The sequence below is a fragment of the Python bivittatus genome, unplaced genomic scaffold (genome assembly GCF_059951505.1).
Source record: "Python bivittatus isolate LINGU-HERP-01145 unplaced genomic scaffold, Pbiv_v1 ctg000060_np1212, whole genome shotgun sequence".
In the NCBI taxonomy this organism is placed as follows: domain Eukaryota; kingdom Metazoa; phylum Chordata; class Lepidosauria; order Squamata; family Pythonidae; genus Python; species Python bivittatus.
In genome coordinates this window covers 10,364,345-10,378,436 of record NW_028277044.1, presented here as the reverse complement: position 1 = coordinate 10,378,436, position 14,092 = coordinate 10,364,345, and the positions used below count along the sequence as shown (strand labels likewise).

Below are 14,092 nucleotides of genomic sequence, written 5' to 3'. Positions count from 1 at the left end.
GGTGATGCTAATTTACTGCTGATAGGTGTTGTCCCGAGTTGCCATTATGTGTTTCTTATATTATTATTTTGTACTGAGAGTTTTTTAAACTCTATCTTAGCTACACAGCGTCACTATTTTAAATTGATTAAAATATACGATAAACCAATAAATCTTTGAACAGACAGTCTGAACTGGAGCAAAAGGTGAATGCCTTGAATTAACCAGAAATTGCTGGTTTTGAATTCTGGAAGTTGATCCCAACTTAACTGGAAAATATTAGGTAATGGAAGGCTACTATAGATATAAAGGCTGGTTATACATACTGAGATTAAATCATGATGTGGTTGTAACAGATGAATCCAGTCACTGTGGCTTATAAATCATTGTTTATAGCACAGCATACTGTGTCAGTATCAGAAATATGGGCCAGAATATTTCCCACCAAAGCAAGTTTCATAATTTCAAGGCTGTATGATATTTTATGATCTATTGCTCAACATCCTAACAAAAATATTTTTTCTCCACATATCAAAGCTTTTACATTTTTTGAAATGTACTGTTCAAATCTCATAAAATAGGCTAGAATTATTTTTTTTCACATCAAATTATGAAACCCAAATACTTCTGCAAGCTATGGATAGTGAGATAAATAAACTAACTGGAATCATAGTCATTTGCACAGGAACATTTCCACAAATTTCCAGAAAACCCATATCTCTGTCAATGTAGCCAACCACAGTTAAAACAAAATATGGTTTAGTGCAATGTATGGACCAAACCACATTGTCCAATGACAGTAAGAGTAATAATTAACAAGGGGGAGCAGCAACGCATCTTTTGAAAATGTTCATACCAGAAATCAATAAACAAAAAGAAAAGTTGCTGAGATTGTAAGAAACCCTAAGTAAGGTACAAACACATAAGAAATGCATGCTTTGTGATATGACATTGTAGTTATCACTGAACTGAGTTAAATTGCCAAGAAATGTTAAAATTACCAGTATTGTAACTCCTTGTTCTTTGCACAGCATAGCCATAGTGCCAAGGAGAACACTCAGCAAAACCCAAGTAGTAGAAAATTGGGATCCTTCTTTATCTATCAATTTTAAAAGAGAAGACAAAAGACTAAAACGGACAATCTATACAGATATTTAGAGGTATTTCTGGTGGCAAAATAAAACTCAACGTTCAAATGATTGCTTCTTCAGTTACTTTCATAATGCTTAGAGAGACAGAAAACATTACCTGTTTTTCTTGGGTGGGATGTGTAGTAAGGACTTTGCAAGCATATCTATATTGTTAAAAAATTACTGCTTATTAATAAAAACAAATTCTGCTTTGCACATAAGCTTTTAACAGATTAGACTGCAGTGTCAGTTTTTTAGAAAAGACAGTACTTTGCACATAGCTTTCATTATCTATCAAACCATTCAAAGATTAAAGAAAATATTTCAGCTACAATAGTTTTCTCACTAAAGGCTTTTGATTACAGTAACCTACCCAGAACTCCCCAGAACCACAATACTGTAGCTCCTTTTCTTTCTCCATCTCTTCAAATGCCACTAATGTCCGGACCCAGATAAAGATACTTAGTTTTGTACACAGTATGCACCATTACAGATGCCTAAGTACAAAACACATGGTTCTCGTGGCATGTTTTTAATATTTTGGACCAAACTAGACAACATGTTGGCTCTTTTTTCATTTCTTTTAAAAACAGCCACTAGCCCTGACTTGGATACTTCTGCAGAATGGATTTAAAACTTCTGTACTGTCTTCCTAAGCAAACCCCCCCGAGCTGTCCTCACCATCATTTTCTGTAGTCCTTCTTTCTTACTCAGCGAGAAAGACAGTGACAACACACTGCTCCTGAATCAAGAGGGTGGAGGATGCTTCAAATACACTGAAATCTATACCTATGTAGGCGATTTCACTGCCCTAACCCTTTTAGCTCATCCAAGATAGATGTACTTTTAGAGAGTAAAACATGAGAAATACAAGCATTTCTTTTTCAGATCTATGCTTCCAGAACCAGCATGTCTGTTCCAAGCCACCACACAGTTTGAAGAAGCTGGATGCCCTTATGGCTAAGATTGGAGATTTTTGCTTTTTTAAAAAAAATAAATCAATAAATCCGTGAACATGTAGTATTTTCATTGCTAGAGTATTCTATAAAAACCAAGATATACATTGCAGCACTACAATCAATGTAGCTTTTACATCTCAGTCTTTGCATCTCAATCTTTGAAAAAGTAAAGCAACAAAAAAGTGCCAATTATTACTCCAAAGATACACACATGCCAAGTGTGTTAATCAGTTTAATGAAGCACACACTCGACAACTACGCTGTTTCTCCCACCATGATCTCCTGTCAGAGAATGGAACTCATTTGTGGTTGGCACCTGAACCTAGTTTAAACTGGTACACCATATTGTGGGAAGGCACTCTGCCACCCTCACCAGATGGTCACAAGCTTAACGTATGCCAAAGATTTGCAGCAAGCATTTGATTCCCGTTCCAAGAGATACAATGCCCACAAGTGCTTCTGTCATTTTATAGAAAAGAATCTAGCTTATAGAACTTGATTATATTCATACTGTGAGATCATGAAGTTTATACATTCATTTTATGCTTCAGTGAAGTCATCATGAGACAGAAGTCTATTTAGGCTGCAGGCTTGGCTGACCATCCATACCTGAAGCTCTTACTATGTTGAACATCCATAACTTGCAGCCTAAATAGACTTCAACACTTCATTTGTTGTTTTCAAAAAAAGAGTTAGACATAAAACGGGTGACTTTTCATTTCTATCCCAGGATTTGTTCAGGATTTAACACAAGACACACCATGATTCGCTCAGAAGCAATGACCTGAATGCTAGCAAGACCAGGATTACACACAGACACGCCACAGTGAAAACGTTAAGAAGTATGTTTTTCTCTACCATCTGAGAGGGGCACACGAGGACCACCCTGGTCTTGAGCAGTGGGTCAAGGATCATGTTAAAAAAGTGGGGTGATTCATTTATCACCTTGATTTTTCATTCCATTTGAATGTTATTTTATAATATGTTATTTTTATTTTCAGAAGTTATCATTTGGGCAATGTGATAACAGCAATTGAAAAGAACGAAAAAACCCTGCAGCTATTTCCTTCATCATTAGCGGGCACCATAGACTGAAAGTTTGTTTTGGTAGCATAGCTCCTTCTCCTGATGAAAAAAATGCTGCATCCTTTTTTTCTTTGGAACCAAAAAACTGAAGCAAGTCGCCTCTTCCTTCTGTTTGAAAAGCAAAAAGGGGCAGCATTATTTCTGACTGCTAGAGGGCGCTATCACAGTCAGAGCTTCCTCTGCCAGCTTAAATGTTAAAAAGCTGTGTCTTTTGTTTGAGCCCTTGCGCTGGTGAGGGAGGGAGGCAGGGAGGGGATGGGCAGAGGCTGGGGAAGGCAGTGAAGGGATACCGAACCCTGGGGTAGCAGAAAAGGAAAACACAGTGGTAGAGAAGAGAGAGTGCAGCCAGGGGAAATAGAGAGGAGGGAGGCTGCTAAAGATGAATCTGAGGCAGCAGCAACGTCCTACTCACTCTCATTCAATGCCCCCTGATCGCCATGAATCTAAGTCCATTGGAGATGTGCGGAGTGAGACCCTGAGGGGCATATGCTGGTTTTATCCTGCTTAAGCATTAATACTAACTACAGCTGTAGTCTAACAAAATACCTGCCATGTGAAAAGGGACAGCAAAGAAAGGGATTCCTGTCTCTTCTGGCACCCAGTCTGAAGCCAAAGTTTATTTTCTAGGCAAGGAGATGAGTCAGTGTTTCTTATCTTGTCTCTAACACAGAAACCACCACCACCACCACCACCACCTCCTCCTCCTCCTCCTCCTCCTCCTCCTCCTCCTCCTCCTCCTCCTCCTCCTCCTCCTCCTCCTCCTCCTCCTCCTCTTCTTCTTCTTCTTCTTCTTCTTCTTCTTCTTCTTCTTCTTCTTCTTCTTCTTCTTCTTCTTCTTCTTCTTCTTCTTCTTCTTCTTCTTCTTCTTCTTCATCATCATCATCATCATCATCATCATCTAAAATGTATACACGGCTCATATCTAGGAAGTCACTAAGTTGAAAATGTTTTCTTAGTTTTCAGGTAGCATCTTCCAAAATGTTGGGCATTTAACAATCTGAGTTCATTATTAGAAGAAATTATATAACAAAAGAACAGGAAAGCTCAAGGCAATCTGATACAGGCTGACATCTTAACTAAACATTTACGCACAGTATCATATGTACATCATATAGTGCACAGGTACATAAAATGCATACTACTGTATGTATGTATGTATCTATGTACGTGTGTGTGTGAAAGTCTAAAGATGCCCACACGGTATTCCTAGAGTTAACAGGCTTCTTTAAAAAAAGTCTCAGCATGTGGAAATATCTGGCTGGCTTTGTCCATGTTTGGAAACTAAGCAGGATTGGACTTGGTTAATACTTGATTTGGAGACCACCATAGTATTCCAGGACTGTATGCCAGACTGCAAATCAAAAAACATCCAGAAAAAAGAAATGATAAAATATTTCCATGAGCCTGTCCGGAAAATGGCACTGAGACAATCACCAGGAGCCTAAATTGACTTAAGGGTGTCTTTTCTTTTTCCTAAAAAACAAAACAAAATTTAAGTTTTGCCCAAACTAAGGAAATATTTCAGTTGCAGCACAAGTTCTGAAAAATTACATGTAATTTCTATGCATAGCTGTAATACTCTTGCTCCTCGAATTTCCATGATTCTTCCAACTAGTCATGGGAAAATCAAGAGTGTCACTAATTAAAATACTGTTAATTCATGTGCAGGTGAGGTGAGAGAGACAAGGCAACATTTTGGGTATGCTAATTTCTGAAAAGAAACCATTCTGTAGTCTTCAAACTCCATCTATCAGGCATTACGTTCATGTTTATCATCAAAATAGAATAGTCTACCCCAAAATTCTCAGGAGGAAAGTACTTACTCTCTTTAAATGCTTTGCAGTAGCCAAGAAAAGACAACAAAAAGAATAGGGCACACAACAGGTCAGCTCTCCCAACGATCCCTGCAATCTTAAAAAGGAAAGGAAGAAGTGCTGAGTTAGCAAATGAGCCTATTACCCTCCACGGAGGCAGCAACACCCTTCTACACCAATGCAACCATCCAAACCAGGGCTCTGGGCAGGATTGTCACAATTTAGCCAGAGCTAAACAAGACCGAAACCCTTTTCATTTCAGTGAAAGTTAATGAAATGCTTCACCCCCTCCCACTTCACTAGATGAGCTTTACTTGGATTCAACCTATTCTCATAAAAAGTAGGGAGGAGATATAGCAATTTGCAACATTAGATAATAAAATCCAAGAACTCCTGCAAGTGTGAAGAGCTTTGGGGCTACATGTTAAGTTCCACATACCAGAGCCTAAGAGATCTCTGCCTCTTCCTCACAAATATGCAGTGAGGGGTGAGGTGTTTAACGTTCCTATGGAAAATGCCCATTTCATGAGTTTGTTAGTAATGGAAGATGGATACCAACTAACCCAATATTAAGGAATATTTTTCATTTGATTATCCTCAGCAAATATCCACAAGAAACCTATATATTATTGATTTTCAAGGGTATGCGTGCGCGCACATGATAAAAATAATAGGCATATCCTTTGATAATAGTTCCCCAAGAGTGATTATGCACTGTAATGGTTTTTGAAGACCAAATTCAGATTCACAGATCATAGAATAAAAGTGCATGAAGATATATCTTGGAGATCATCTTGTCCAACATCCTGCCCCTTGTAGGACTCTGCTATTACAGCATGTGAGATAATAAGTTTATTTTCTGAGTCAGTCTTCCCCAACTTGGGTGCTATCCAGATGTGTAGACTTCAGCTCCCAAAATTTCTCATCCAGCTTGAGAAGGGTAGGGGACCAAGGTTGTGGAAGGCTACTCAAGGGCATCAGAAAAATTTCCAATGCACAATAAAAATGACCATATCAACTTACCATAATTTTTCCTAGGACATTTTTTCTAGAAAACCTGCCCCATATCCCCTTCAAAACTACTTTCTAGTGTCCCTGGCAATATCAACAAATAGCACCATGAAAGCACTTAGAGCCACTTAAGCTGGGACAAGATGTGGAAGGATTGAATTGTGTGACCTAACTGTAGTCAGCTATCACAGGGAGAGACAAATCCTTCCTCTCAACAATATTCTAAGAAGATAAGAGAAGCCATGAAGTTTCCCTTCAAAAGACACAAGGGAGGAAATCCTGGGCTCAAAGACAGAGTAATCTTCAGGCCCACTGAAGGATTGGAACTTCTTTATGAGCCCAACCCACCCTTCTTTGGCCACTTTCTGTACTTCTGAGAAGCAGCCTGGAGGACATGAAGGAGCATTCAGGCCATAGCAGACTCCAATGCCTGTATATGTTTTTTTTCCCCTATGTACATCTCTGTAATCACCAAATAGCAAATCCTAAGAAAAAACGGAATCTCACAAAATCCAAAACTGCATTGTCTACCACCCAAATCCCATAGCATGCACTTAATGCATGGTCCTCACAAGCAGCTTCAAAAACAGACACACACTCATGATCATCCGTCCCTGATTTTACTCCTGTGCTGACTCTCCTTGATCTCCCACATTGGCTGAAAGATTCACTAGTAAATCACTGTTTACACACTGGGACTAACTTGATCTGCACACTCAAGAGTTGCAGGTTTCAGGATCACAGTGCTTTCTCAAATAAGAGATCTACACTCTACCAACCCCTTTGAGCAGAACCAACTTCAGATGTTGTAGTCATTAAAAAAAAAAGCAAACAACAAAACAGCTCATGGCAAGACATTGCTTCATATTTCTAAGTGGCAGTCACAAGCAAGACTAAATCATATGTAAAGTTTTGAGATTTATTATTGATTCAAGATTGCTTCAAATGTAAAATCCCAAAGCATCTCTTAACTGGATGGTAGGGTAACCAGGGAGAGGGAAAATGATGTCTCCAGGTACTAAGGTACCCAGACACTCTTGGCTCCCTATCTTACCTGAGTTTTGTGAATACACCTGTCTTCCATGGCATGTTCCAAATGAGAAATCGGCCCTACGTATAAGCAACTCTCACCATCCCAGGACTTCTCGACTGACAACTGAATGGTGGGATCAGATTAAGTCTCTGTTCAGAAGTGCATGGAATGGCTATCCTCTTCCTATGATATCGGAAAAGAACCTCAACCCTCCTGCTGCCACCTAGCAAACTCTCAGTGTTGAAATCTGAATACCATGGTTCTTGCCCCTCAGAGTACCCATAATTGGCTTTGAAGAAACAAATCACATCAGGGAATAAGGGACTGCCTCTGTCTGAACCACATAAAGATGATCACCATATGATTCAGGAACTGCTCCTGAGAAATTTGTATCAAGAAGGACATTGGGTATATCCAATGGTGGCTTTGCACTACAGAAAGAATCTTCCTCCTCTAGCATATGGCCCCAATTTTCACTTATTACCTCTATTCAGTGCAGCCCCCTCAGCCACATCCCTCTTGTTCAAAAAGATCCCCAAATATTCTGCAGCACATTTTGGGGATGTTCATCAGGAGATAAGACTACCAAGGATTCATGAAAACTGGGTATTCTGCCATACAAACAGCACTTTCTCCTAACAATTTGCTATCATTGGATATAACCCAAACACTCAATCACCAGTAACCCCCCCCCCCCAAATTCTGGATATAGCATGCAATCTTCATGCCAATCAAGATACATTTTAAAAATAAATAATTGTATTAATTATCTACATCTTTTGGAAGCAAAATCTCTCTGAGGGATTAGTAATGTACCAGAAAAGTCAATGCAAAGTACACACAAGCAAAGAGATGTTGCAACATGTATCAGATATGCTGTATACAGACCCACACACACACACACACACAGAGGACTGCATATAAGACAGGTACTTGCAAGGATACAGATGATTAGATGATGGAACCCTGACATTTCTGAGCACTTCTCAACACTTGAGTCATTAGGTACTTACACATTCAGTGTGCACAGGATGTACAGCAAACAGCAAAGCAGCTAGGAGGGATGATTTGGGGACAAAGTTTAGCCTTCTTCCTTTATTGGTGTATTGCAGCCCACCCAATAATATTGAGAAGACATCAACAATTAAGACAGAAATAATACAATGGAGTATTATATTGATGATATGAAAGCCCAATGGGTGGAAGCCTCCAGCTAAAAGGTAATTAATCCTATACAAGGGAAAACAAAAAGAAAACAGTGAAGTTAAAAATAAGAATAAATGAAATTAGAATATGTTAAAACAACCCAGAAGGGTGCTTTAGAAGTATGCACAGAAATGGCAGTGCCTGTGTAACTTAGTACAGAGAGGAAACACTGAAGGAATGTGACAAACGGGGATGCAAAAGGCAGGCAACTTAATGCTTGGCCTAGCAACGAGCATCCCGGTTTGTGCAGCATCAGAGAGTGGGAAGCAGGCTCCCCTCAACCCAGAAATGGAAAACCCCTTTTAGAGTTCCTGGTCTTTCTTCTCCCTTCTCATGTGCTTTCTACTTTCCTGTCTGTCTTCCTTGCCCAATGATATAACATGACTTCTGAGACACAGTTCCTGAATATCTGTTAGTACTAGGGCAACATTAAAATAGTAGCAATCAAAAAGAGTGGTTTTGACAGCATCAAGAGTATCTTGCCCTCAGCACAGTGTAATCCCTACAAATAGCCACTGATGCTAACTGAATGGGTACGCTAAACAAGTAAATGGTATGCCACATGCTCTGCATGCCAAAACTCCCAAGTTCAATCCTTGGCAACTCCACGTAGGAGTGGGAATCCAAGTAGGAGTGGAATGCTTGCCCCCACCCAACATACAGCAATACGGGGCCTTCAACGGCAATGCTGCTGTGATAGTTACTCATCTCTCCCTTTCACCTTCCCATGTAAGATTAGATGCTCATGTTGGGCTTAACCCACCACCACCAGTCCATGGGCTTGCAAAGGAAGGCTGGAGATTACTCACCGTTCTTCCTCAAGAGGCTCTGTGTGTGCGGGTGTGACAGTGACAGTACCATAGTGGAGCAGGAGTGGGTGCCAATGAGAATGATAATACAATGGCAGCCTTCCAGCCAAGTACCAATGCAACTACATGTTGTGTTAAAATGTGGCAACGTATGACTTGTGGAAGGAAGCACAGTACACTTCCAGGGTTCTTAGTGATCTAGAAGTCAGGGCCAGATTTTATTTATGCAATGTTTCCAGCTGTCCTGAACCATGGGAGGATGTTCACGGTAGGGGAACCCAAAATAATTGTCACACACATTGTAATCCAACAACAGGTTATGCATCCTGATGGGAAGATCAGTCGGTGGTTGATGGATAGTATACAACACTAAATGACAGTTTATTTCACTAAAAAGACAGCATCTTAATGAATTTTATCTCCATTAATGACTCCCCCCAAAATGAAAGCAATCTTAAGATAGCCCGAAATGTCTCACCTGAAAGTTAATACAGTAAGTGGTCGGTAAGATTTGTGGCTTGTATTGCTACTGAGTTTACTCCCCCAAAAATCATGATGCCACAGATCACCAAGTGGAGTATCGGCCCTGAGGTCCTGAAAGAACAAAAGTTATGTGATCATCATGGCTCAAAATCTGAGCTTTGACTGAAGTAAACCAAGAAAAGAGTTCAGTTGAGATTGTGGCTAATAATTTCTCTAATCCTTTAAATTACTTATTTATTACTTATTTATTTATATGTTGCATTTTCTCCAGAAGCTTACTATGGGAGTATAATTTTTGCTTTTATCCACAACCTTTGCACAGGATAGAAAAAGGAAGGGAAAAAATAAACTTCTTCACTTAATTACTGAAAACTAGATTTCAACACTTAAACTCATACTGATCCCCTTTGCAATAAACTACAACCACTACAGAGAAAGCTCAAACACAGCTTTGGGACAACAAACTTTGCAACTTGTTCAATGACAAAAAAAGATTCTGATGAGTGAATAATTTCATTCTTATTTCAATGTCTCTAAAACCTTTGGATAAGGTGGGGCAAAACTAACTTCTAGGACTAGCACGTAATTGACAGGAAAATAAATAATGTGAAATAACTTTGTTGTCCATTCCACAACAAAAGGTACATTGCCTATTAGCCAAGAAGGCAAGGAAGGCAAGAACACTCCTATTTAAGAAAGCCGTGGCTATGCATTGGATCTCAGTTTGATTAAAAACTCTCTTCAGTAAGGTGGTTTGATTATGTGCCATAAGTTTGATTATGTGCCATCAAGTCATTTTTGACTCCTAGTGACCACATAAATAGATGATAGCAGATACTTTATTTTAATTTATTTTAAATAATCTATTAAATAATTTCTTATTCTTATTCTTGATCTTGAATGTATGATTCTACCTGGGAAAATGTAGCTGAAGCCACAAAATTATACCAGGAGAGAAAGGAAGTATTTATTTACCCATTATTTAAAAAAACTATATACCACCATTTCCAGTCACTTACAGCTTTGTATTCAATTTGTATAATCAAGCCTTCCCATAGAATTGCCATTATAAGTGCAGTGTATAGTAGTTCCAAGTTTGTAATATTAACTGAATTTTAATGAGTGGGGAGCTGGCTTAACTCTTCTAACATCTGATAAACTTGCAATTAACTGACAGTGCCCAATTCAGCACCCTTTCTTGGCTGGTACAAGAATTTGCACATGCACATTTTGAGAGAGAGCTCAAGAATCTTACAGATGGCAACTAGTTATCAACTCCTAGTTGAATTCCCTGCTGAGATGCTTTCTTAATTTTCACACAACGTTGTTAAACTATCATTGTTTGTTTTATTCCTGATAGATGAAAATGCATAGGTCAGCCCAACTGTGCCATGCTGATGAATAACATTAATAGAAGCAACAAAGGGCAAAAAATTCATTAGGCATGGTCATGTTTGTATCTATTGCCAAGGTGAGATTATATATACACACAAACACATATACATACAGTACTGTGCAAAAGTTTTAGGCAGGTGTGAAAAAATGTAAAGTAAGAATGCTTTCAAAAATATATATTGTAATTATGTTTATCAATTTACAAAATGCAAAGTGAGCAAACAGAAGAAAAATCTAAATCAAATCAATATTTGGTGTGACTACCCTTTGGCTTCAAACCAGCATCAATTCTTACACTTGCACACTTTGTACACTTGCACAAAGTCAGGGATCTTGTAGGATTAGGGTCAGGTGCATGATTAACCAATTATACCAAGCAGGTGCTAATGATCATCAATTTCATATGTACAGGTGAAACTCGAAAAATTAGAATATCGTGCAAATGTTCAGTTATGTCAGGAAGGCAACTCAAAAGGTGAAACCAATATATGAGATAGTCGCATTACATGCAAAGCGAGATACGTCAAGCCTTACTTTGGTTTAATTGTGATGATTATGGCGTACAGCTTATGAAAACCCCAAATTCACAATCTCAGAAAATTAGAATACTGTGAAAAGGTTCAATATTCTAGGCTCAAAGTGTCCCACTCTAATCAGCTAATGAATCCATAACACCTGCAAAGGGTTCCTGAGCCTTTAAATGGTCTCTCAGGCTGGTTCAGTAAGAATCACAAGCATGGGAAAGACTGCTGACCTGACAGTTGTGCAGAAAACCATCATTGACACCCTCCATAAGGAGGGAAAGCCCCAAAAGGTAATTGCAAAAGAAGTTGGATGTTCCCAAAATGCTGTATCAAAGCACATCAATAGAAGGTTATGTGGAAGGGAAAAGTGTGGTAGAAAAAGGTGCACAAGCAGCAGGGATGACCGCAGCCTGGAGAGGATTGTCAGGAAAAGGCCATTCAAAAGTGTTGGGGACTTTCACAAGGAGTAGACTGAGGCTGGAGTCAGTGCATCAAGAGCCACCACACACAGATGGATCCTGGACATGGGCTTCAAATGTTTGGAGCACTTCATGCTTCCTTCCGCAGATGAGCTTTATGGGGATGCTGACTTCCTTTTCCAGCAGGACTTGGCACCTGCCCACACTGCCAAAAGTACCAAAACCTGGTTCAGTGACCATGGGATTACTGTGCTTGATTGGCCAGCAAACTCGCCTGATCTGAACCCCATAGAGAATCTATGGGGCATTGCCAAGAGAAAGATGAGGGACATGAGACCGAACAATGCAGCGGAGATGAAGGCTGCTATTGAAGCATCCTGGTCTTCCATAACACCTCAGCAGTGCCACAGGCTGAGAGCATCCATGCCACGCCGCATTGGAGCAGTCATTGCTGCAAAAGGGGCCCAAAACAAGTACTGAGTACATATGCATGCTTATACTTTGCAGAGGTCCGATATTGTTCTATTTCCAATCCTTGTGTTATTGATGTCATGTAATATTCTAATTTTCTGAGATTGTGAATTTGGGGTTTTCATAAGCTGTACGCCATAATCATCACAATTATACCAAAGTAAGGCTTGACATATCTCGCTTGCATGTAATGCGTCTATCTCATATATTGGTTTCACCTTTTGAGTTGCCTTACTGACATAAATGAACATTTGCACGATACTGTATTCTAATTTTTCGAGTTTCACCTGTAGGTTGAAACACAGTCATTAACTGAAACAGTAACAGCTGTGTAGGAGGCTTAAAACTGGGTGAGGAACAGCCAAACTCTGCTACTAAGGTGAAGTTGTGCAAGACAGTTTCATGTCACAGGTCATATACCATGGCAAGACTGAGTACAGCAACAAGACACAAGGGAGTTATACTGCATCAGCAAGGTCTCTCCCAGGCAAACATTTCAAAGCAGACTGGGGTTTCAAGATGTGCTGTTCAAGTTCTTTTGAAGAAGCACAAAGAAACGGGCAATGCTGAGGACTGTAGATGTAGTGGTCGGCCAAGGGAACTTAATGCAGCAGATGAAAGACACATCATGCTTACTGCCCTTTGACATCAGAAGATGTCCACCAGTGCCATCAGCACAGAACTGGCGGAAACTAGTGGGACCCAGGTACACCCATCTACTGTCTGGAGAAGTCTGGCCAGAACTGGTCTTCATGGAAGAATTGCAGCCAAAAAGCCATACCTCCAATTTGGAAACAAGGCTAAGCGACTCAACTATGCACGAAAACATAGGAACTGAGGTGCAGAAAAATGGCAGCAGGTGCTCTGGACTGATGAGTCAAAATGTGAAATATCTGGCTGTAGCAGGAGGCAGTTTGTTTGCCAAAGGGCTGAAGAGCAGTACAATAATGAATGTCTACAGTGAAGCATGGTGGAGATTCCTTGCAAGTCTGAGGCTGCATTTCTGCAAATGGAGTTGGAGATTTGGTTAGGATCAATGGTGTCCTCAATGCTGAGAAATGCAAGCAGATACTTATCTATCATGCCATACCATCAGGGAAGCGTGTGATTGGCTCCAAATTTATTCTGCAGCAGGACAATGATCCTAAACATACAGCCAATGTCATTAAGAACTATCTTCAGAGTAAAGAACAAGGAGTCCTGGAAGTGATGGTTTGGCCCCCACAGAGCCCTGATCTCAACATCATTGAGTCTGTCTGGGATTACATGAAGAGACAGAAGGATTTGAGGCAGTCTACATCCACAGGAGATCTGTGGTTAATTCTCCAGGATGTTTGGAACAACCTACCTGCCGAGTTCCTTCTAAAACTGTGTGCAAGTACACCTAGAAGAAATGATGCTGTTTTGAAGGCAAAGGGTGGTCACACCAAATATCTGTTTGATTTGGGTTTTTCTTCTGTTCGCTCACTTTACATTTTGTAAACTGATAAACATAAATGATTACAATAAATATTTTTGAAAGTGTTCTTACTTTACAGTTTTTACACCTGCCTAAAACTTTTGTACAATACTGTACATACCCATGTATATGAAAGAAAGAGAGGTTAACAATGTGTATTGTTCTTTCAGGAATGCATATTTGCACAAAGTTTTGCATTTAGATGCATAAACCTTGAGTATCGCTCTGCAGAGCCCACACGTTTGGAGTTCTTCCATCCATTTGGGTGTCCTGGCTGACTACAACAGACCCAGGCAAGAACTAAGACTACATAC

The 14,092-nt window shown here is 39.7% G+C and overlaps 1 protein-coding gene across 4 annotated transcripts in view; it reads right to left on the bottom strand.

The window, feature by feature from the left end:
* LOC103053836 (transmembrane O-mannosyltransferase targeting cadherins 4) overlaps positions 1–14,092 on the bottom strand; it is a 75,665-nt gene that overhangs the window by 46,473 nt on the left and 15,100 nt on the right. For 2 of the 4 annotated variants that reach the window (XM_088136490.1, XM_088136487.1), the window contains exons 3-6: positions 9,506–9,621; positions 8,026–8,242; positions 4,978–5,065; positions 981–1,078 (exon numbers count right to left, since the gene is read on the bottom strand). The exons of 1 other annotated variant lie outside the window; for it this stretch is intronic. In XM_088136490.1, coding sequence (XP_087992616.1) covers positions 981–1,078; positions 4,978–5,065; positions 8,026–8,242; positions 9,506–9,621 — 519 coding nt within the window. The remainder of the gene's footprint in view (positions 1–980; positions 1,079–4,977; positions 5,066–8,025; positions 8,243–9,505; positions 9,622–14,092) is intronic. One more of the 4 variants, XM_088136488.1, reaches the window with a different exon arrangement.